This window comes from Oncorhynchus tshawytscha, linkage group LG21 (assembly GCF_018296145.1).
Source record: "Oncorhynchus tshawytscha isolate Ot180627B linkage group LG21, Otsh_v2.0, whole genome shotgun sequence".
In the NCBI taxonomy this organism is placed as follows: domain Eukaryota; kingdom Metazoa; phylum Chordata; class Actinopteri; order Salmoniformes; family Salmonidae; genus Oncorhynchus; species Oncorhynchus tshawytscha.
Genome location: NC_056449.1, coordinates 34,052,153 through 34,074,571, shown reverse-complemented (window position 1 = coordinate 34,074,571; position 22,419 = coordinate 34,052,153). Strand labels below are relative to the sequence as shown.

Below are 22,419 nucleotides of genomic sequence, written 5' to 3'. Positions count from 1 at the left end.
GAGAGTTTGCAGTCTAACCAGACTCCTAGGTATTTATAGTTGTCCACATATTCTAAGTCAGAACCATCCAGAGTAGTGATGCTGGACGGGCGGGCGCGGGCAACAATCAGTTGAAGAAAGAAAGAAAAGAGAAGGAAAGAGAGAAAGAAAGAGAGAAAGAGAGAGAGAAAGAAAGAAAAAGAAAGAAAGAAAGAAAGAAAGAAAGAGAGAAAGAAAGAGAGAAAGAAAGAGAAAGAAAGAGAGAAAGAAAGAAAGAAAGAGAGAGAAGGAAAGAGAGAAAGAAAGAAAGAGAGAGAGAAAGAAAGAAAGAAAGAAAAAGAAAGAGAGAAAGAGAGAAAGAAAGAGAAACATGAAGAAAAATAACATGGAACCTTTTCTGACAAGAAATCTTGGAGATGCTACCAAATGATATGCAAATACACATGGTGCTGCTGACCAACAATGAACTGAAGTACATTTTTCCAAATTGCTACATTTCCGTATCAGTTATTAGTTGAATATTACATGTTACAATTAACAATACGGCATGTATAGCCCCTCATAGCCCTCCTTCATTATCCTCCGTCTTGAACCGTAGTTCATTGAAAAGCGACCTTGTTTCTTTAAGATTTGACTGTCAGCCATCAACGGGTCAGTCTGTTCTTTGTTGAAGAGAGAGCGAGTTGAGGTTGATGTTTTGGGGACTGAGGACAAGTCGTGCATAATATCACCCGAGCAGCTGCGGTGGAAAGCAGCACAGAACGCCTCTGTTGAGCGCACATCCTACCAGAGACAACATGGGTAAGTTATCTACGTTTGATAAGGTACCTCTAATAGGCTATTTTATAGCCAACCAACCACAAACAAACGATACGTTTTCTTTGGTATTCTTTTAATGATTTTCACATTATAACATATACTATTAGGCAATGGCTGGCATGGAAGGGTAAGATTGCCTATACTCACGGGTGATGCCAGTACTATGTAATTAATGTAATGCTTCTAGAGGCACATACTGGCCTACTTTTCAGAAGTGCCTTGTCGCGTTTGCTTTCACTTACAATTTCTTAATTTTTTTACCGAAATACCGTGTTTTAAGTAGTTATTTGTTTGATGAAAGTAGCAAGTGAGTTAATTTATAGGCCACTTTGCAACAATTTGAACAAAATGGGCTTCGGTTCCTAAAAATGTTAAACTTGCTTCCTCGGGCATACAGGGCTGGGATGTAACTGAGAAGTTAATTGAGGTTCCTAATAGGTCCATATGTTTATTCGGATTGTTGAGGGCCTTTTGAGGTCAGAACAGTCTAAATAGAGACAAGTGAAACTGTTTAAACTAGAGTGAGAACCCCTGCACCTGTTGCTGGGTGACTATGCTATTTTCCTTCCTCTGTACTGAGAAGTGCTGCTATTTTGTCAAAATAACAAAATTGCTTGAACATAAGTATTGAGACTATAAAAGTAAAGTGTTGGTTATCACTGCATGTGCTGGCGGTTAGTCAGTGTTCTTTCATTGGCAAACTTTTTAATTGGTTTAAAACTCATTTCCACACTGGTGTTGTTATGCAACCTGAAAGACGGTCTGATCTCTCGCTCACACACACAACCCTGGAGTGGCCGAGTGCATGTGTGTGCTTCCTCTTCCTGCCATCTGTTATAATGGTACCAGCTCCAGCCAGTCTTCTGAGATCTTTCCCCACTTCCACCTCAGACTATTGGATATCCCTCTGGTTGTCACAAGCCTCCTTCTGCTCCTATAAACCCCAGTGTGGGTGCTGGAGGTGGCTCTGGCTATTGTTTGCTTGACATTGGTGGCTCTTGTCTTCCCACACTGCACCGGGACAAAGAACGTCGTCTCTGCAGTCACACAAGCAGTCTCTCTCTTCTTCGTCTCTCTTTCGCTGTCCCCATGGTGTGAGCTGGGGTTAGTGTTGGGACAAACAGACAGATCCTCATGTCCTAAGGGCCCATTCACAGCACATGACTCTGGGGAAGAATGCCCCGTATCTAGCAGACAGACCAAACACTACTGTGCATAGGGAACAGAGCAGTCCAAAGCCTCAGAGTAACTCAGGGATGAGCTATTTTACAACCACAGCTGAATAGTGTAATAACTGTAGCCAGATCCTTCCAGTATACAGCTGTTGTTTATCCATCCATGTAGTCACAGTGACATTATGTTCATTAACACACTCCTGGTGGTGTTATAGCCTGTCTTTGTTGTTGTGACTGCTGTAGTAAGTGCCTGGGAGGATTTCCCTATGCTTCTCTACAGGTAACCCATACGTAACCCTACATTAACCCCTATGTCGTTATGTCCTGTCCTATAGGTTGTTATGACTGCTGTATGAAGTGCCTGGGAGGGGTACCATATTGCTCCCTGGTGGCCACTCTGCTGTGTTTCTCTGGGATCGCTCTGTTCTGTGGCTGTGGTCACCAGGCCCTCACTGAGACGGAGAGACTCATCGAGAGATACTTCGCCCGTAACCTACAGGACTACAGTACCCTGGCCTACCTGTGAGTGGCTCAAAGGCTATTGCTTTACCCCCCCCCCACCCCCCAGGACCAGGATTGGCCACCTCTGGTTTAGATGTCCCCTAGGTCTGCTGTATAAGTATTTTCAACTAAATGGTAGACCTACTGACCTCTGTACTGATGTGTTGTGATACTTTTTCCCACCTCTTCTCCCCCTGCCCCTCCGCCTCTGTTCTGCCCCTCCGCCTCTCTGTTCTCCCCCTGCCCCTCCGCCTCTCTGTTCTCCCCCTGCCCCTCCGCCTCTGTTCTCCCCCTGCCCCTCCGCCTCTCTGTTCTCCCCCCTGCCCCTCCGCCTCTCTGTTCTCCCCCCTGCCCCTCCGCCTCTCTGTTCTCCCCCCTGCCCCGCCGCCTCTCTGTTCTCCTCTTCGCCTCTCGGTTCTCCCTCCTGTACTTCCTTCTCTTTCTACATAGTATCCAGTACTTCCAGTATGTTATCTATTTCTTGGCTTCATTCTTCTTCCTCTACTGCATCGTACTGCTGGCGGAGGGATTCTACACCACCAGCGCCACCAAGCAGACCTTCGGAGAGTTCAGGAGCACCCTGTGTGGACGATGTCTTAGTAGCACGGTGAGAGAGTGGGGGGGGAATGGTGGAGGTGTGAGGGGTAACTGGGTGGAGGTGTGAGGGGTAACTGGGTGGAGGTGTGAGGGGTGGAGGTGTGAGGGGTAACGGGGTGGAGGTGTGAGGGGTAAGGGTAACAGGGTGGGGTGGAGGGGTGAGGGTAACGGGGTGGGGTGGAGGTGTGAGGGTAACAGGGTGAGGGTAACAGGGTGGGGTGAAGGTAGAGTGGGGGTTGAGGTAAGAGAGTGAGGGTAAGTTTGAGGGTGGAGTTGAGGGCTCAACAAAATGATTGATTTTTGGCCTGTTATGATTCATAAACATCCATCTCTCTCTCCCTTCATCTCCAGTTTATATTGATAACGTACCTGCTGGTGGTGGTGTGGCTATTGGTGTTTGCCTTCTCTGCCTTGCCTGTCTACTTCTTCTACAACATGGACACTACCTGCCACACCATCACCGTCCTAACTGAGAGCCCAGCTAGCATCAACCAGCTCTGTATTGACGCCAGGCAGTATGGTAAGGACATCAAACCTTACCTCACTGTAGTTCTCTATACGACCTAATCATCTATATGTAAACCTGACCTCACTGTAGTTCTCTATACGACCTAATCATCTATATGTAAACCTGACCTCACTGTAGTTCTCTATACGACCTAATCATCTATATGTAAACCTGACCTCACTGTAGTTCTCTATATGACCTAATCATCTATATGTAAACCTGACCTCACTGTAGTTCTATACGACCTAATCATCTATATGTAAACCTGACCTCACTGTAGTTCTCTATACGACCTAGTCATCTATATGTAAACCTGACCTCACTGTAGTTCTCTATACGACCTAATCATCTATATGTAAACCTGACCTCACTGTAGTTCTCTATATGACCTAATCATCTATATGTAAACCTGACCTCACTGTAGTTCTATACGACCTAATCATCTATATGTAAACCTGACCTCACTGTAGTTCTCTATACGACCTAGTCATCTATATGTAAACCTGACCTCACTGTAGTTCTCTATACGACCTAATCATTAACGTAGATTCCGAGTGCTCAATTCAATTCATTAAAATCTACTCTGTGGAAATCTGGAGTGACGTTTCCAACTACAAAAGCTGAAAATTGACAGCAGAGAATCAGAAGTATTTTTTTCCTTTTCTTTCAGGGCTTCTACCATGGAATGCGTTGCCAGGCAAGGCTTGTGGAATGACACTGTCCACTGTCTGCACAACCAGAGAGGTCAGTCATACAGTTTCTCTCACGATGAGACTTGGCAGACACGAGGACACAAAGTGTGTCTAGAGCGTCGCCGTGTGTCTAGAGCGTGTGTCTAGAGCATCGCCGTGTGTCTAGAATGTCGCGTGTGTCTAGAATTGACACACGATTACTTTGACTCCTCTCTGATTTTGTTCTTTTATAGTTCCGTCTGACCTACGACCTGTACATCGCAACGTTTGCCGGGGCTGGCATCACACTCTTGGCGCTGGTGAGTGACCCCCGCCCTAATCTCTTAACTGGGAGCAGATTGGCTACAGCCTTACAATAGAGTTGTGTCCCATGTGACATAGTCAGTGTAGGTGTTCAGGAATGGCAGGCCTCCATGGCTGATGAGTCTCACTGTAGCTCTCTGTTCTTTCACTTCTCAGCTGATTCTGATCATAGAAACACTAACGTCATAACGGCTGGTACTTTTCCTGCTGGGAAGATCCCATAGTTACATTGCCATATCAGTACACTATTAATGTAGCCTACTGTAGATGCTCAGCATTACACTGAGATTGTCATGGAACTTGAGGAACATAAGTGTGAAATGGTGCTCAATTCTGTCTTTTGTCTCTTTCCTTTTGTTCAATGCTCTCCTTTCATTCTCTTTCTTTCTCTCTTTTTCTCCTCTTTCTCTCTCTCTCTCTTTCTCTCTCTCTAGCTCACATACATGGTGTCCACCACCTATAACTTTGCGTTGCTGCGGTACCTGGGGAGAAAGGGTATAGGCACACGGTGTTAGACTCTCCATCCGACAGACACCCCGAGGGGACACTGACTCCCTAACACCCCTCTACCCATCTTCACCACCGGTTGATACCTTGAGCGAATCCTATTCTGTCCATTTCCCCTTAAAGACCCACCAGCCTTTCCCTGTACTGTCCTCATTGCACAACGGGTGGTTTAGTGGATGTGTTGTTGAGAAACCCAGACGTATACTACCTTTTTCTACTGCTTTGTCACTGTCTTTTTCATGTTACGTTTAGTTTGCTCTGAAGCCGTCTTCAAGTTTTCTGTGTTTTTGTTATTCTCTATGTATTTTTGTCGCGTGTCACCAAATGTTTGTGAAGATTGATGTAATCTTCTTCATATACTGAGGTGAGTGTACATGGCATATCCTCCATGTTTTATCTTTCCTCATTTTTAAAAAGAAATCACATGTAAAAACCTAACTAATAATTTTGGTAACATAACAAAATGTATATTTGACAAATATCTTCAGTTATAAATGTCACACTGACTCTCATGGTTAGGGACTACTTGCCTAGTTTAGGCTGTGGTATTCTAATCTGTTACTATGGGTACCATCCCTCACATCTGGTTGCCATGGTGCCAGACAAGTGTGCATTTGCAGTTCTTCTCTCTGACCTCAGGCCCTTTTCTCACGGGCAGCAGAAAGGCCTCAACAATGGAGGCCGCCCCCCTTAGGACTTCTTAGAAAACTAACCAATCAGAGGGGGTTCCTAGGGTCCACCGGCCCCAGGGTGGGAGGTGGAACGGGGGGTCTGTGTGACAAGGCCCCATTGTTACTATAGGGACCTTAGTCTGTGACAAGGGTCATATTGAATGTCTTTGGGAGAAGGTCTTCATGACAAAGACAGGGAAAAAGGCTGAAGTCTTCTCTCAATGGCCTGAATACAACCCTGCTGTGACGAACGCACTGCTGCACGACACCCCATCTGTTGGAGGTGATGGACCCTGTGAAGGGACTTGGAAAGAAAAGGGTTAACGTTTGTTTGAATTTGGGGATATCTCATCTGAGAAAAGGGACAGCATTTTTAGTGCGTTTGTGTCAAGACTTCTGGTTGGAACAGATGTAGAGAAGTCCTTCATTTCTCTGTTAATGTTAAGCAGCAGTAACAACTTTACCATATTTTTTTAGCAACCTTTTTTATGTTATTTAGAAGATTACAACCTCTCTTAAGATGCTTTACTCTGATTGGCACCACATTGAGGTGATTTTAGTATTGCTCTCCCTTCTGGCGATATTGATGGTATCGTTTGCAAGAGATGAGGTTCCGTTATAGAGGCCAAACGATGCAGTTTGTTTTCTGTAGCTGTCTAGAAAATATTAGTAGTTATTGTATAACACCCCACTACTTACTGTAGATAAATGTACTAATCTGAATTCCAATTTACTTTGTTTTAAACAAGACGGCTTCTTTAACTAACAACATATCTTGTAACATACTGTGAGTGTAGGTTATCCAATTGGATAACATACTGTGAGTGTAGGTTATCCAATTGGATAACATACTGTGAGTGTAGGTTATCCAATTGGATAACATACTGTGAGTGTAGGTTATCCAATTGGATGGACGCTTTATCCAGCAGCATAGGTTGGTTTTGTGAATTGACAGCTGGCTGTTTCTTTGTGTTTTATGAAAACTGTTGGTTTGGTAATAAAAGATGTCCTCTCCTTTTTAAAGGAGTTATTCTCTCTTTTTGTTACGACCGGGTATCGAACCCATGATGTCCATGCTACTCTTCAGGCTACTACCATGTGTGTCCTGCCAGCTCCTCGATGGGGCATTTATTTATTAACATTTATGTCAAGTCTGCCACGGGAAACTAGGCTGCTCATCACACAAACGTAGCTCACTGAACCAACTCTGACACCTCTATCAGTAAATGTGTTGTGAGAAAAGCCTGTTTTTGTGCCTTGATGCTACTGTAGGCCATGTCATCCTCGGGCTGTTTCTCTTCCCCCACAGATCCACTGCTGCCTCCAGCTGGCAGTCAGACAGGTGGACCTAAAGGAAGAGAGGAGGCAGGAGAAAGACCAGAGGAAAAGCTATGAGCTGTACGGTAGACTGCAGAAGGACATAGGAGGGACAATGCGCTCCCCTTACGCCCCCCACATCATATCTGATAGTCTACCTCCTGACTAACCCCCCCCAATCCTCCATGGTAACCCCTGAGAACGATCAGTTGGAGCTGACTCCCTAAACTTGAAGTGACCTGTTTCCTGTACCCAGATTTAAACCTAATCCTGGATTTAAAAGCACTTTCAGTGGAGAATCTCCATTGAGCATGCTTTTTAATCCAGGACTAAACCTACTAATCTGAGTCTGGGAAATTGTCCCGTGAAAGGTTCCTCCCTAATATTGAATACAATTATTTGGTTTATATCCTTCGTCTTTAAACCCACACACGTTATTATTGTCTTATCCCAGTGGGTGGTTTAGTTTGGAGAGCTGTTGAGATTCCTGCAGAGTATACTTCTACTTTCTCCTGCTTTTGACCTAGCTAGCTGTTCTAGAACCAGGCCAGATCCATTGTCAGGATATTATTCCATGTTAAAATATATTCTTTATGTACAGATTATCTGACACTAGCCCATACATGGGCTCTGAAGTCCTGTTAAGTGTGTTCATTTTGTAGGTTTACCAGACTTGCGTTCCAGCTTAAATTCCCAGTTAGACTCTGAGTTGTACACAGTGGCGATATGTTGGACAAAACAACCCTATTAGGGCCCTGCTTTTTTTAATATTTAGTTTCTTTCTCTGAAGGGATGAATTTGATATGGTAACCTTTCATATGTGTTTTGCTTTTCTTTTGGCCAAATCAAGGTAAATAAAGATGTTTACTGTTACTGATTGTAACAATGTACTTTCCAAAGAATCATGTACTCAAAAGAACCTCAACCACAAGTCAGTTCCTGTATTTGGTATGTTGCATGTTTTTGGTTTTATTAGTTGTCGTACATTATTGGATAGTATTCACACCTACATCAGTCTTTCTGCATCCCATATGGCAACATATTCCCTATATAGTGCCATCATTTTAACCAGGGGCCATAGGGCTGATTCCCTATATAGTGCCATCATTTTAACCAGGGGCCATAGGGCTGATTCCCTATATAGTGCCATCATTTTAACCAGGGGCCATAGGGCTGATTCCCTATATAGTGCCATCATTTTAACCAGGGGCCATAGGGCTCTGAGAGTTGTGCACTATATACTGTATTAATAGGGTGCCATTTGGGGCGCAGGACTGTAAAGGGACAGTCTTAACCTCCATAGGGCAATGAAGAGGTTGAGGAAGGTTTGATATTGGAGTTACAAGCAAATCAGCAGATATACAGTTATATTCCTACATCAACTCTATGATAGTCAGTTATACACCTCTTACTCAGCTCAAAGCAGGCTAACAAACACTTAGGTGAGGTTAAATGATATTTTAGTCAGTTCGTACAGTAGTATTGAGAATTTCATTGATTGTACAGTTATTTCAGGAATGAAATGAATGCCCTTTTACAATGTACGTGTAGCCATGTCTTTGTGCACTGTGGCAAGCCCAGAGTGAACATTACTGTGTATATTTCTTATTCAACATATAGATTAAAAACAAAACAACAGGTCATCAACATGGGTTAGTGGGAGTGAGACAAGACTAGATGGTGAGGAGGACATGAGCTGCATGGTAAGAGTGACAGATGGAATACAGTTGACACAGCAGTGGAATGTGATGTCTCTAATAGACGTCCAGCCCTCTTTCTATTGGGTAAAATACATGTTTTTTCATCTGTTTAATACTTTGTTACAGAACATTCCAACTGTACTTGTTGTACTGTTTCTCTAAATACCACAGGTTGAGTAAATTGACAATCAACATCTTCAATAGATACAGGTGTACCGCGACGTCAGCGTGAACATAACACAGTGCGGCTGGTTCTTTCACACCCCTCTGCTGTACCAGACAGTCATTTCATTTCAATCGAGAGGCAGATGACTTCCTGTAGATTGGTACCGCACACAAACATAACTTTAAAAGATAAAGACGACATGTAAGTTGAATCAGTGAATTTCACATGCATGCAAATAAAATAGCGATGTATTGTAGTAATGCAACACCGCATTGGTTGATTTAATGTGGTAGGCATAGCAACGGTACCATGTTGACGACGAGGTCAAATACTAGAAACAGACAACTGAAGTGTGAACTGTGGCTTCAGGCATCAGAAGTATTGTATAAACATCAGTAAGGCTATTTTCCTTCAAATAATGACCAAATAAGGTCCTCAAAATGATCCTTTTGATTTTGACTACATCGTTCAAATCCAGTGAGGGCAGGCCAGCCCTGGGTCACCACTGATGTAAAACAGGAAAAAACTAAAGGACCCAAAAATAATGCTTTTAAGATAATCCTCACTTATGTTTCCCTCTTATCAATACCTACGGGAGAAAATGCAATATCTGTACATTAAAAAGGTACAATTATTTTTCGGTTTGTTCAGGTTGTTTCACATTCAAATAAGACTAATCAACTGGGTAAATCAGAGGAGTAGAGGTGGCTATGATATCAGATGAAGGACTGGAATGTTCTTAAATTCTGTCTAGAATGTTCTAGATAATATAAGGTTATATCTAGAACCTAGAATGTTCCAGAACTGTCAGTGTTCTAGAGCAGGGCCCATGCGGTAGACAGGCAAGGCAGTAAGGTTGAGAAACAAACCATCACTCTTCCTTAGTGACACACCAACCCAAACATAAGTTACAGTGCCTTGCAAAAGTATTCATCCCCCGTTTTTCCTATTTTGCTGCATTACAACCTGTAATGTAAATATATTTTTATTTGGGTTTCATGTAATGGACATACACAAAATAGTCCAAATTGGTGAAGTGAAAAAAAATAATTGTTTAAACAAATGACAAAAACTTTAAAGCAGAAAAGTGGTGTGTATGTATGTATTCACCCCCTTTAGTACAAAGCCCCTAAATAAGATCTGGTGCAACCAATTATCTTCAGAAGTCACATAACTAGTTAAAGTCCACCTGTGTGCAATCTAAGAGTCACATGATCTCAGTATATATACACACCTGTTCCGAAAGGCCCCAGAGTCTGCAACACCACCAAACAAGTGGCACCATGAACAACAAGGAGCTCTCCAAACAGGTCAGGGGCAAAGTTGTGGAGAAGTACAGATCAGGGTTGAGTTATAAAAAAATATCCCAAACTTTGAACATCCCACAGAGCACCATTAAATCCATTATTAAAAAATGGAAAGAATATGGCACCACAACAAACATGCCTTTAGAGGGCCGTCCACCAAAACTCACAGACCAGGCAAGTAGGGCATTAATCAGAGAGGCAACAAAGAGACCATAGATAACCCTGAAGGAGCTGCAAAGCTCCACAGTGGAGATTGGAGTATCAGTCCATAGGACCACTTTAAGCCGTACACTCCACAGAGCTGGGCTTTACGGAAGACTGGCCAGAAAAAAATAAGCAAACACTTTTGGTGTTTGCCAAAAGGCATGTAGGAGACTCCCCAAACATATGGAAGAAGGTACTCTGGTCCGATTAGACTAAAATTGTGCTTTTTGGCCATCAAGGAAAACACTTTGTCGGGCGCAAACCTAACCTCTCACCACCCCGACAGTGAAGCATGGTGGTGGCAGCATCATGCTATGGCGATGTTTGTCATCGGCAGGGACTGGGAAACTGGTCAGAATTGAAGGAATGATGGATGGCGCTAAATACAAGGAAATTCTTGAGGGAAACCTGTTTCAGTCTTCCAGAGACTGGGACGGAGGTTCACCTTCCAGCAGAACAATGACCCGAAGCATACTTCTAAAGCAACGCATTGTTTAAGGGGAAACATTTAAATATCTTGGAATGGCCTAGTCAAAGCCCAGACCTCAATCCAATTGAGATCTGTGGTATGACTTTGCTGTACACCAGCGGAACCCATCCAACTTGAAGGAGCTGGAGCAGTTTTGCCTTGAAGAATGGGAAAGAATCCCAGGTCTAGATGTGCCAAGGTTATGAGACATACCCCAAGAGACTTGCAGCTGTAATTGCTGCAAAAGGTGGCTCTGCAAAGTATGGACTTTGGGGGTTAATAGTTATGCTCAAGTTGTCTTATTTCTTGTTTTTTTTACCAAAAAAACATTTTGCATCTTCAAAGTGATAGGCATGTTGGGTAAATAAAATCTATTTTAATTCCAGGTTGTAAGGCAACAAAATAGGAAAAATGCCAAGGGGGTGAATACTTTCACAAGCCACTGTAGATGATAGAAAACCCACAGTAAATATCAGAACCTCAATAAACTAATGAAAAGAAAAAGGGGATCAGCTATAAGCCAAACAAAAGAACTGTTACATTAATAAGGAATACACTTTATTGATTAAGAACATTATATCATTGGTGTCAAGAGAGACCGACTAAAAAACGGTATGTACCATAGTAGGTAAAACTTTGTTAACAAGAAATTTGTGGAGTGGTTGAAAAACGAGGTTTAATAACTCCAACCTAACTTCAACTGTACGTACCGTAGTAGGTAAGGGATGAAATTAAAACGGGCGTCTCCTGCAACTCTCACACGTAGACATAACACTTCTGATTCACAGGCCTAGAAAGCCTAAAGGACGAGGAAATACTGTCGCATCTGGTATAGATACAATCTACCTCAAATAGATATGTACCCAGTGTTCAACAGATATGACAGAACAGAAACATCTTTCCCTTTGGAGAAAATCAAACAAATCAAATCCCTTTTTGTACAGTAAACATTTGTCCTGGTACAGTAATGTGTGCAATCAATGTTGTCAGTTCTTAAACAAGATGTAACTGGATCAAGTCCAGCCTCATGTAGAGGTCTATGTCAGTGTATTAAATGATATTCCTCTGGTCAGTCAACACACCATGTCTATATGTATTATATTAAATTATATTCCTCTGGTCAGTCAACACACCATGTCTATATGTATTATATTAAATGATATTCCTCTGGTCAGTCAACACACCATGTCTATATGTATTATATTAAATGATATTCCTCTGGTCAGTCAACACACCATGTCTATATGTATTATATTAAATGATATTCCTCTGGTCAGTCAACACACCATGTCTATATGTATTATATTAAATGATATTCCTCTGGTCAGTCAACACACCATGTCTATATGTATTATATTAAATGATATTCCTCTGGTCAGTCAACACACCATGTCTATATGTACTATATTAAATGATATTCCTCTGGTCAGTCAACACACCATGTCTATATGTATTATATTAAATGATATTCCACTGGTCAGTCAGTCAACACACCATGTCTATATGTATTATATTAAATGATATTCCTCTGGTCAGTCAGTCAACCACTGTCATGAGACCTGACAGTGTGATAGAATCGTGTTCTGGTCAAAGTACCTATGAGACCTTAGAAGACTTAGCAGACAGACCGATAAAGAAATTAATGAGAATGTTGCTGTGCCACAAGCAGCCTGTGCTCTTGGAGAGGAGAACAGAAAGGACACATGAATATTATCAGATTAAAATGACTGTTCTGTAAGAGGGCTAGGGTAGCCTAGTGGTTAGAGATTTGGACTCGTGACCGAAAGGTTGCAAGTTCAAATCCCCAAGCTGACAAGGTACAAATCTGTCGTTCTGCCCCTGAACAGGCAGTTCCTAGGCCGTCATTGAAATAAGAATTTGTTCGTAACTGACTTGCCTGGTTAAATAAAAAATAACAAAATATGCTGAAAACATTATACAGGGCAGGTACATGAGGCTGGCTGGATGTAAAGAGCAGTTTTGTGCTATACTGCTGAAAGCAGACCGAGATGAACAACATGGTGTACCTGTTACATTGTACCTCATTGATAACCTTTCAAAATCAGATGTGTCGATACCGACAACACTCTTTAAAATCAGCTGCATTGATAGCCGATCATCAGTCTCAGCAGCTTGTACCTGCATCAGGTAAGTAACCGTGGAGAGCAGAACAGCTCTCTAGCCCTCAGGATGCTACAGGCTGGACGGAGAGAGAAACCAGTCCTTTCAACCAATCAGCAGCAAGAAGAGCGCGGTACTTTACGGTTGCCGTGGAGATCGATAGTGCTACTCAACAGCGTGTGGTCGATCTGATCCTCCGCCGCCAGAACCTCCCGTACCGCTGCCTCGAATGCCACTCCCACGTTAGTATCGTCCTTAGCACTGGTCTCGAAGTAGGGACAACAGCCGTTCTCCTCGCACCAGGCCCGAGCCTCGTCCTCCCCCACCTCCTTCCCCTCCTCCTTGTCCACCTTGTTGCCCAGGACAACGAAGGGGAACCTCTCTGGGTCTCGTACGTCAGAGTAAAACATGAACTCTTTCTTCCAGCTGGCCAGGTTCTGGAAGCTGTGCAGGTCGTCTACAGCGAAGGTGAGGAGGCAGCAGTCGGCGCCACGGTAGAACGGCGTCCTCAGGGACTTGAAGCGCTCCTGACCCGCCGTGTCCCAGATCTGAAGGGTCACCAGGCGCCCGTCCACCTGGAGGGAGGAAGTGAATGAAAACATGAATTGTCCCGAAGAGAAACCTTTACTGTCCACAAAGACAATTAGATTTGTACATAATATACACCGCCATCATAAAGATATAAAACATGACAAGAATCAGTAGTAAAACGAAACCTTAATAAAACACATTTTGTCAAAAAATAATCCACTGCACTAGCCTATAGAGAGAACATAACAAATTACTGCTCAACCTGCCCCCCCAGGAATTTGAATTTACAAACCGAATTACAAACTGTATCCACATGTTGTCTGCTGTAATTATTGCATGTACTTATGTATCTATGCACTCACGTGCAGATGCTCTGGTTTGTTGAGATGCAAGACACATTATAATTGTTATTATTATTCCATTTCAGACAGACCTTGGCTCTATCTCCTCGCCGCCTCCTCAATCTTACTGGAGAAAGTCCAAGGTCCCTCCCCTCATTTAAAATTTTGAGAAGAAGGCAAGGGGATATAATGCCACGAATGAAGAAAAGATGAATTCAGAAAGGGCTCTAATCTGACCTCCAGGTCTCTGTTGAGGAACTCCACCCCGATGGTGTGGAAGGACTGGGCGTCGAAGCGGTCCGTGACGTAGCGGTTCATTAAGGAAGATTTCCCCACGCCACCGTCCCCCAGCAGGATCACCTTTAACAGCAGGCTCTTCCCGCTCATCACAACCCCCCCGCCGCTGCTAGTCTCCGCAGCTCACCAGGCCGTTCCGTGGCAAGGCCCCCTCCCTCTGCTGGCAGGCTGGCTAGCCTGGAGCCAAGCCTTCTAGCTGGGTTACCACTGTGACCCAGCCTTCACCTCGTGCTAGGCTACTGGGGTAGTACTATCAGGGTCAATGCAACCTGAAGGATGAGCAGAGAGATTTTAAAAAACTATCAAATCAAATGTTATTGGTCACGTACACATATTTGGCAGATTATCGCAAGTGTAGCAAAATGCTTGTTCCTAGCTCCAACAGTGCAGTAATACCTAACAATATAAAATATGCAAATCCCAAAAATGTTAAGAAAATAATTTAGAAAAATATAAATAGTAGAATGTCAGAGTCCGGAATATACAGTTGAAGTCGCAAGTTTACATACATTTAGGTTTGAGTCATTAAAACACATTTTTCAACCACTCCACAAATTTCTTGTTAACAAACTATAGTTTTGGCAAGTCGGTTAGGACATCTACTTGGTGCATGACACAAATAATTTTCCCAACAATTGTTTACAGACAGATCAGTTCACACAATTAGAGTGGGTCAGAGGTTTACATACACTAAGTTGACTGTGCCTTTAAACAGCTTGGAAAATTCCAGAAAATTATGTCATGGCTTTAGAAGCTTCTGATAGGCTAATTGACATCATTTGAGTCAATTGGAGGTGTACCTGTGGATGTATTTCAAGGCCTACATTCAAACTCATGGGAAAATCTAAAGAAATCAGCCAAGAAAGCCAGAAATTATAGACCTCCACAAGTCTGGCTCATCCTTGGGAGCAATTTCCAAACACCTGAAGGTACCACGTTCATCTGTACAAACAATAGTGGTCAAGTATAAACACCATGGGACCACGCAGCCGTCATACCGCACAGGAAGTAGGCGCATTCTGTCTCCTAGAGATGAACGTACTTTGGTTCGAAAAGTGCAAATCAATCCCAGAACAGCAGCAAAGGACCTTGTGAAGATGCTGGAGGAAACAGGTACAAAAGTATCTATATCCACAGTAAAACGAGTCCAATATCGACATAACCTGAAAGGCCGCTCAGCAAGGAAGAAGCCACTGCTCCAAACCCACCATAAAAAAGCCAGACTACGGTTTGCAACTGCACATGGGGACAAAGAATGTACTTTTGGAGAAATGTCCTCTGGTCTGATGAAACAAAAATAGAACTGTTTGGCCATAACGACCATCGTTATGTTTGGAGGAAAAAGGGGTAGGCTTGCAAGCCGAAGAACACCATCCCAACTGTGAAGCACAGGGGTGGCAGCATCATGTTGTGGGGGTGCTTTGTTACAGGAGGGACTGGTGCACTTCACAAAATAGATGGCATCATGAGGGAGGGAAATTTGGTGGATATATTGAAGCAACATCTCAAGACATCAGTCAGGAAGTTAAAGCTTGGTCGCAAATGGGTCTTCCAAAAGGATACATGCTGGTAGACCCTGACAATGAGCAACAGAACTTAGGCCTAGACAGAAAACATCATGTGGCTGTCTTTCACTGGGAGGAGAAGTGGAGAGAGAGAGAGTAGCTAGAGACAGAACAAGAGAGAGTGGCTGTCTTTCACCGGGAGGAGAAGTGGAGAGAGAGAGTAGCTAGAGACAGAACCACATCAAGTGGCTGTCTTTCACTGGGAGGAGAAGTGGAGAGAGAGAGTAGCTAGAGACAGAACCACATCAAGTGGCTGTCTTTCACTGGGAGGAGAAGTGGAGAGAGAGAGCTAGAGACAGAACAAGAGAGAGTGGCTGTCTTTCACTGGGAGAGAAGTGGAGAGAGAGAGTAGCTAGAGACAGAACAAGAGAGAGTGGCACACTGGGAGGAGAAGTGGAGAGAGAGAGAGTAGCTAGAGACAGAACAAGAGAGAGTGGCTGTCTTTCACCGGGAGGAGAAGTGGAGAGAGAGAGTAGCTAGAGACAGAACCACATCAAGTGGCTGTCTTTCACTGGGAGGAGAAGTGGAGAGAGAGAGTAGCTAGAGACAGAACCACATCAAGTGGCTGTCTTTCACTGGGAGGAGAAGTGGAGAGAGAGAGTAGCTAGAGACAGAACAAGAGAGAGTGGCTGTCTTTCACTGGGAGGAGAAGTGGAGAGAGAGAGTAGCTAGAGACAGAACAAGAGAGAGTGGCTGTCTTTCACTGGGAGGAGAAGTGGAGAGAGAGAGTAGCTAGAGACAGAACAAGAGAGAGTGGCTGTCTTTCACCAGGAGGAGAAGTTGAGAGAGAGAGTAGCTAGAGACAGAACAAGAGAGAGTGATTACTAAAATGAACAAACTAAAATAGCAGCAGCCTTAAAAATGGTAACAACAATACTGATACAACAACAATCTCTCTTCTCACACCCACTGTATCTGGAGCTATTTGCAAGTGATGCCCCTCCTGTATGAGATGTGCTGGGTATAGAGATGTGTAAGATCACCGGGGTGGTTGTCCTTAGGGACACCTGATAGGGGTGAATGACCCAGAGAAACTCCCCCTCTAACAAACCCAGGGATTGGTTGAGCTGGAGATTGGCATGTCGTAAAATGTACTACCGATGAGCTAAAGTTACTCTGCTGTACATCACGACGCCCATGTTGTTGATAACAATGTATAGGAAGCAACGCTGAACCCGTGTACAGTATGGTTGAAAATCACATGGGAGAAATCCGTATTAATGTGACATGGTTCTTGATTTACAATACAGCTTTTAGTAAACTGCTTCTAATTATGCCACACATCTGGAATGTGGATGAGAGATCCCAAGAACAGATAGTTAGCTAACTCACAACAACTCAGAATGTACTCTTCACTACCAGAGTTTTCCATAACAACAACCATGAGTCAGGAAGATAAGCACGCGACTGACTCAGGTACACCTGACACTGAGCCTGCGCTGCTCCATGACTGCACAAGCTTGCTGTCAAAAAAAGTGTTTAATTAGGTGATTCTCAACAAACATGACGACAAAAAAAACTAAACATTTCCCACCACAATTCCTCGTGGATCACTAATATTAGGATCTGTATTCATCTATTTCATAATTATTTTTATGTTTATTGATCATATATTATGCATTTTACCACAATTACCAATGCAAAAATTCTCATTACCGCAATAGTTTATGTCCAAGTCCAAAAAAGCTAAACAAATCCATTTCTAATATATATATATATATTTTTTTTTTACATTCCTCACCTAATAAAAAGGCTACGACACTGATTTATTTTAATGTATTAACATTTATTTAGCAATTTCTCATTACTGCAACAAAACATTTTCTGAATCTTGTTTTTGTCATAATTACTTGTGTATACATGTTTTTTTTTATGTACACATTTGTATGAAGACCAAAAGGCACACTATCAGATTAAGCCAAAATAACTAAAGTAGACATTTTCTTTTCCTAAATATCGGTGCAATAAGGTAATGATAAGCAGGTTTCAGAGATGAGGGTTTTATAGTTTGAAAAACTGTACTGAGCTCTATTAGAGATTCAGTAACCCAATACATCAAACTGTGTCAGTTGTTAATCCCAAATGACTTGCATAAAACTAAAATCACTGATCAAAATACAATTGACTAAAATACCCCTTATTTTAACCTAAGTATAAAGGACTGTAATTACGTACATATGCATCTTCAAAAATCCAAAATGGACTTAAGCATTAAAAAAAGTTCCTTAAATGTAACATTTCCAAGGTCTTTCCAGGTAAGCAGTAAAATAACAAGAGGGACCCTTAGCTCAATCTGCAAGTAATAGGAGACTGCCATTATGGATCAACAATTGACCACATCAGTAAAGCCCATTCATGCCTCAATGTTGGTAAGGTAATGGTTCTTCAAGTTGATCCCAATTTTAGCATTTTAGTCATTTCGGTAATGAGAAAGTTAAGTGTTGTAAAAGAGGGTGTTTGAGAATACCATCCTCATTCTGAAGGTATATAAACTCATCTAACGACTGATCCTCTAGTCTAGATGATGCATCATGGGTGAATAACACTTTATTTTAAGAAATATCTTTTTTTTAATAGTTTTTTTTACAGCAACTTGAAAAAGTGTTATTTTAATGAGTGTTTTTATATAATAAATATTATAGTTTAATGCAAACTTATATTAATGTTAAAAAATATATATATAATTTATGTTGGAGTGTGCCCCTGGTTATCCGCAAATAAGAAAACAAGAAAATGGTGCCGCCTTTAATATAGGGAAATTGAAATTATTTATAATTTAACATTCGACACTGTCATAAACTAGGCATCTTAGTCTTCAGAAAGATAGAAAACCATGATGCATCTGCAACAAACTAACTCAATTTGCCACTGCCATGACTAAAACTGGTTTCATGAGAATCACCGAAGTGATTAGAGGCTCACCAACTACTGAACCTATTAACGTTATATTGTTGTTCTGATGCAATGTTATTGTAGCGAATGAAATCTGAGGGTTCCCATTTCGTAAATGCAGCTAGATATTACACAGGACATCTAGCTAGATATAGGGATGAATAGCTGGCAAATGAAATGGCGAAGATGATAACAAAATGCCAAACAGTAGCCAGCTAGCCTGTTACCGTTAGCTAGCTATCCATTGTGTTGTGTTGTTGACATCAATTGTGTTCTGAATTATTAAACTAAACTACGAATAAATAGACCGGTTTGAACAAACACGCACCATATTCAATATTACTACATGTGACTGCATTAATTTAAGGCGTAAAAATCGTTTTCGTTACCTCATGTTGTACCGTGTTATAAATCGTAGCTTGCCCAGTTTTGCATCTGAGATTTTGACGGATTGTGAACACTTGCTTGTTGAGGCGCGTCCCCAGTATTTTCCAGTCCAGGGTAATAATTAGTCCAAACGGTTGCAAACAGTTTCTTTTTGCAACAAACCCGAGATTTTATATTGGACAAATTCAATGTAGGTCGCGCCCCGTTCCATTCCATTTGCTTCCGTTTAAGAAAGTTTTGAAACAGAATTGGCGTAATGAATACACCCCTGAGTCCAGTCGCGACGCTTGGTCCTAAAGCCCGCGAGATTCCCTCCCTGGTCTATCTATTTATTTTGCTGTCAAATTTGGTCCATGCTCTGTGAGCCTGGATACTTCAACATGTTCAAATAGTCCTGCTTTGACTGTATATATTCTCTATTTTTTTAACTGAAAAAAAAAAACGTTTTATCGTTGAAGCGAATAATGTCAAATTGCACAGTCAGTGTGTGATTCCACTCCAGATCTGTAGATGGTAGTAATGCAGCAATAGTTTTTATTTTTATTTTACCTTTATTTAACTAGGCAAGTCAGTTTTATTTATTTATAATTATTGGAGAAAAATCAGTATTGCATAGAAGTATACAAACAGACAATGATAACATATGCTAGGGGGTACAACAAATGACAGATTATACAAAGACCTTAAACGATGCACACTTGTTGATTGTTTTAACAGCTTTCTTATTAGAAGGATGTAGGATAGTCTTAATGTACTGCTCAAATTCCTTATAGAAAACACAGTGGTTTTTTTATTAGTAAATTTACATTCATGAATATGACATTTTTCCATTAACACAATTAGATGTATAAGGTAAAATTGTTTTTCTTTATCTTTACTATGGTTAAGGAGACCGAGCAGCACATTCTCCCATGAAAATACAAAAAAGTCATCAAGAATATTAACAATTATAAAACTATGAATATCTTTCCATAATTGTTTTACATGTAGACAATGCCAAAATAAATGTGAAACTGTTTCTGGATGCTCAACACAAAAAGTAGGTGTATATAAAATTATATTTGTTTGTGGATGAATTTACTGCTACCGGATGAAGACTATTGCACTGCGAATTTGAGCATTGAAGATCCATTCAAAAACGTTTTCAAAAACGTTTAAAAAACTACAAGGGTGAGGGGGTAGTCACTTCCTGCTTACTTTCATAGCACATTTCATTTAATCATTTTCGTCTCTTTCATTTCATTGTTGTAAAGAATGAATTTTAAATTCACTTTAAATAAAGTTAGATTAAATTTGATTTGATTTCCTCCAGGACTACATGACAGAGAAGCTATGGTTCCCTCTCCACCAGGGCTGTGTACCAGTCTACCGCAGCTCCTCGTCAGTAGCCGACTGGATGCGCATCCACCGCACTGTCATCCTTATCAATGACTTCCCATCACCTCAGGACGTAGCCAAGTTCCCCAAGCCGCTGGATGAGAACGATGAAGAGTACGCTAAGTATTTAGTTTAAGAAGCCGAGCCAAGTTACCAACGTTGGCCTGATGGAGGCACTGGAGAGCAGGGAGTAAAGAGTACGCTAAGTATTTAGTTTAAGAAGCCGAGCCAAGTTACCAACGTTGGCCTGATGGAGGCTCTGGAGAGCAGGGAGTGGGGCGTGAACGACATGAGCAAACCCAGGGTAGCCTAGTGGTTAGAGCGTTGGACTAGTAACCGAAAGGTTGCAAGTTCAAATCCCCAAGCTGACAAGGTACAAATATGTCATTCTGCCCCTGAACAGGCAGTTAACCTACTGTTTCTAGGCCGTCATTGAAAATAAGAATTTGTTCTTAACTGACTTGCCTAGGAAAATAAAGGTTAATTTTTTTTAATTACCTCAACGGCTTTGAGAGCTATGTCTGTGACCAGGAGAATACCAGACTGGAAGCTGAACGGGCCTATAGGAAAGCACCAGAGAAGAGCCCGCCCCCCCCAGCCTAAGCTGGCCAATAATTCTCATAGGGGATGTCCTCTACCCAGTCCAGGATTTTGAGACCGTCAGGACCGACACACCAATGACAGGTAGGCACTACCAGCCTCTGAAATAAAGGGCTTTATCTTTTTGTAAATTGTAGGCTTGACCCTTATAGTACTGTATGACAGTGTACTGTTTGCAGTGAGAGATATTCCTCCTTTGAGGGAGTGTCTTCAAATACACACACGTGTTTGTTTTTTCTCCTAACATTTCAAATAAACTGCTGTCCGTATTAGCCTGATTTATTTGTGTGTTTTTCCAGCTTGGTCCAGATGTGGCCACAGGACTACAGGCAGAGTCTAGGTCAGGCTGAAGGATTGGAGTCCCCAATCATACATAACGAGTCAGACCCTGCACTGCTCTGACATCACATCCAGGATTTGGCTATGAGGAGGGCCAAAGGAGGACAGGCATAACTAGTCGAACCCTGCACTGCTGAGGAACCACATACAGGATGAGAGCCAGAAGTAACTGAGAAAGTCCCTTATTGACAGTATTTTTTGACAGAAAGAGGACAAGGAAGGAAAGACACGTACAGTTGAAGTTTTTCACAAATCTTGACATTTAATCCTAATAAAAATTCCCTATCAGTTAGAATCACCACTTTATTTTAAGAATGTGAAATGTCAGAATAATAGTAGAGATAATGATTTATTTCAGCTTTTATGTATTTCATCACATTCCCAGTGGGTCAGAAGTTTACATAAACTCAATTAGTAGTTGGTAGCATTAACTTTGGAAGTATGCTTGGGGTCATTTTCCATTTGGAAGACCCATTTTCGACCAAGCTTTAACTTACTGATGTCTTGAGATGTTGCTTCAATATATCTACCAAATTTCCCTTCCTCATGATGCCATCAATTTTGTGAAGTGCACCAGTCCCTCCTGCAGCAAAGCACCCCCACAACATGATGCTGCCACCCCTGTGCTTCAAGGTTGGGATGGTGTTCTTCGGCTTGCAAGCCTCCCACTTTTTCCTCCAAACATATCGATGGTCATTATGGCCAAACAGTTCTATTTTTGTTTCATCAGACCAGAGAATATTTCTCCAAAAAGTACATTCTTTGTCCCCATGTGCAGTTGCAAACCGTAGTCTGGCTTTTTTATGCCGGTTTTGGAGCAGTGGCTTCTTCCTTGCTGAACGGCCTTTCAGGTTATGTCAATATAGGACTCGTTTTACTGTGGATATAGATACTTTTGTACCTGGTTCCTCCAGCATCTTCACAAGGTCCTTTGCTGTTGTTCTGGGATTGATTTGCACCAAAGTACATTAATCTCTAGGAGACAGAATGCATCTCCTTCCTGAGTGGTATGGCGGCTGCGTGGTCCCATGGTGTTTATACTTGCGTACTATTG

At 42.0% G+C, this 22,419-nt stretch overlaps 2 protein-coding genes across 5 annotated transcripts; one reads left to right on the top strand and one right to left on the bottom strand.

The window, feature by feature from the left end:
* The first annotated feature begins 557 nt into the window (after positions 1 to 557).
* On the top strand, positions 558 to 8,046 carry LOC112237920 (proteolipid protein 1a). 4 transcript variants are annotated; one of them, XR_006079594.1, is made up of 8 exons: positions 590 to 780; positions 2,309 to 2,495; positions 2,925 to 3,081; positions 3,423 to 3,591; positions 4,250 to 4,323; positions 4,505 to 4,570; positions 5,009 to 6,549; positions 6,583 to 6,778. XR_006079594.1 is itself a non-coding variant. In XM_042303394.1 (7 exons), exons 1-7 carry the CDS (start codon positions 777 to 779, stop codon positions 7,236 to 7,238), a joined length of 834 nt encoding a protein of 277 aa, XP_042159328.1. In that variant the 5' UTR covers positions 558 to 776; the 3' UTR covers positions 7,239 to 8,046. The 4 variants fall into 4 exon arrangements, 2 of the variants coding, with proteins under 2 accessions (XP_042159328.1, XP_042159329.1); XR_006079593.1 differs by having other exon boundaries at positions 5,009 to 6,615; positions 6,649 to 6,778; XM_042303394.1 differs by lacking the exons at positions 5,009 to 6,549; positions 6,583 to 6,778 and adding an exon at positions 7,062 to 8,046 and having other exon boundaries at positions 558 to 780.
* Positions 8,047 to 11,451: 3,405 nt separating this feature from the next.
* Positions 11,452 to 19,274, bottom strand: LOC112237918 (ras-related protein Rab-9B). The gene is made up of 3 exons (XM_024406518.2): positions 19,052 to 19,274; positions 14,146 to 14,474; positions 11,452 to 13,611 (listed from the first exon to the last, which is right to left on the bottom strand). Exons 2-3 carry the CDS (start codon positions 14,293 to 14,295, stop codon positions 13,150 to 13,152), a joined length of 612 nt encoding a protein of 203 aa, XP_024262286.1. The 5' UTR covers positions 14,296 to 14,474; positions 19,052 to 19,274; the 3' UTR covers positions 11,452 to 13,149.
* Between the last annotated feature and the right edge of the window lie 3,145 nt (positions 19,275 to 22,419).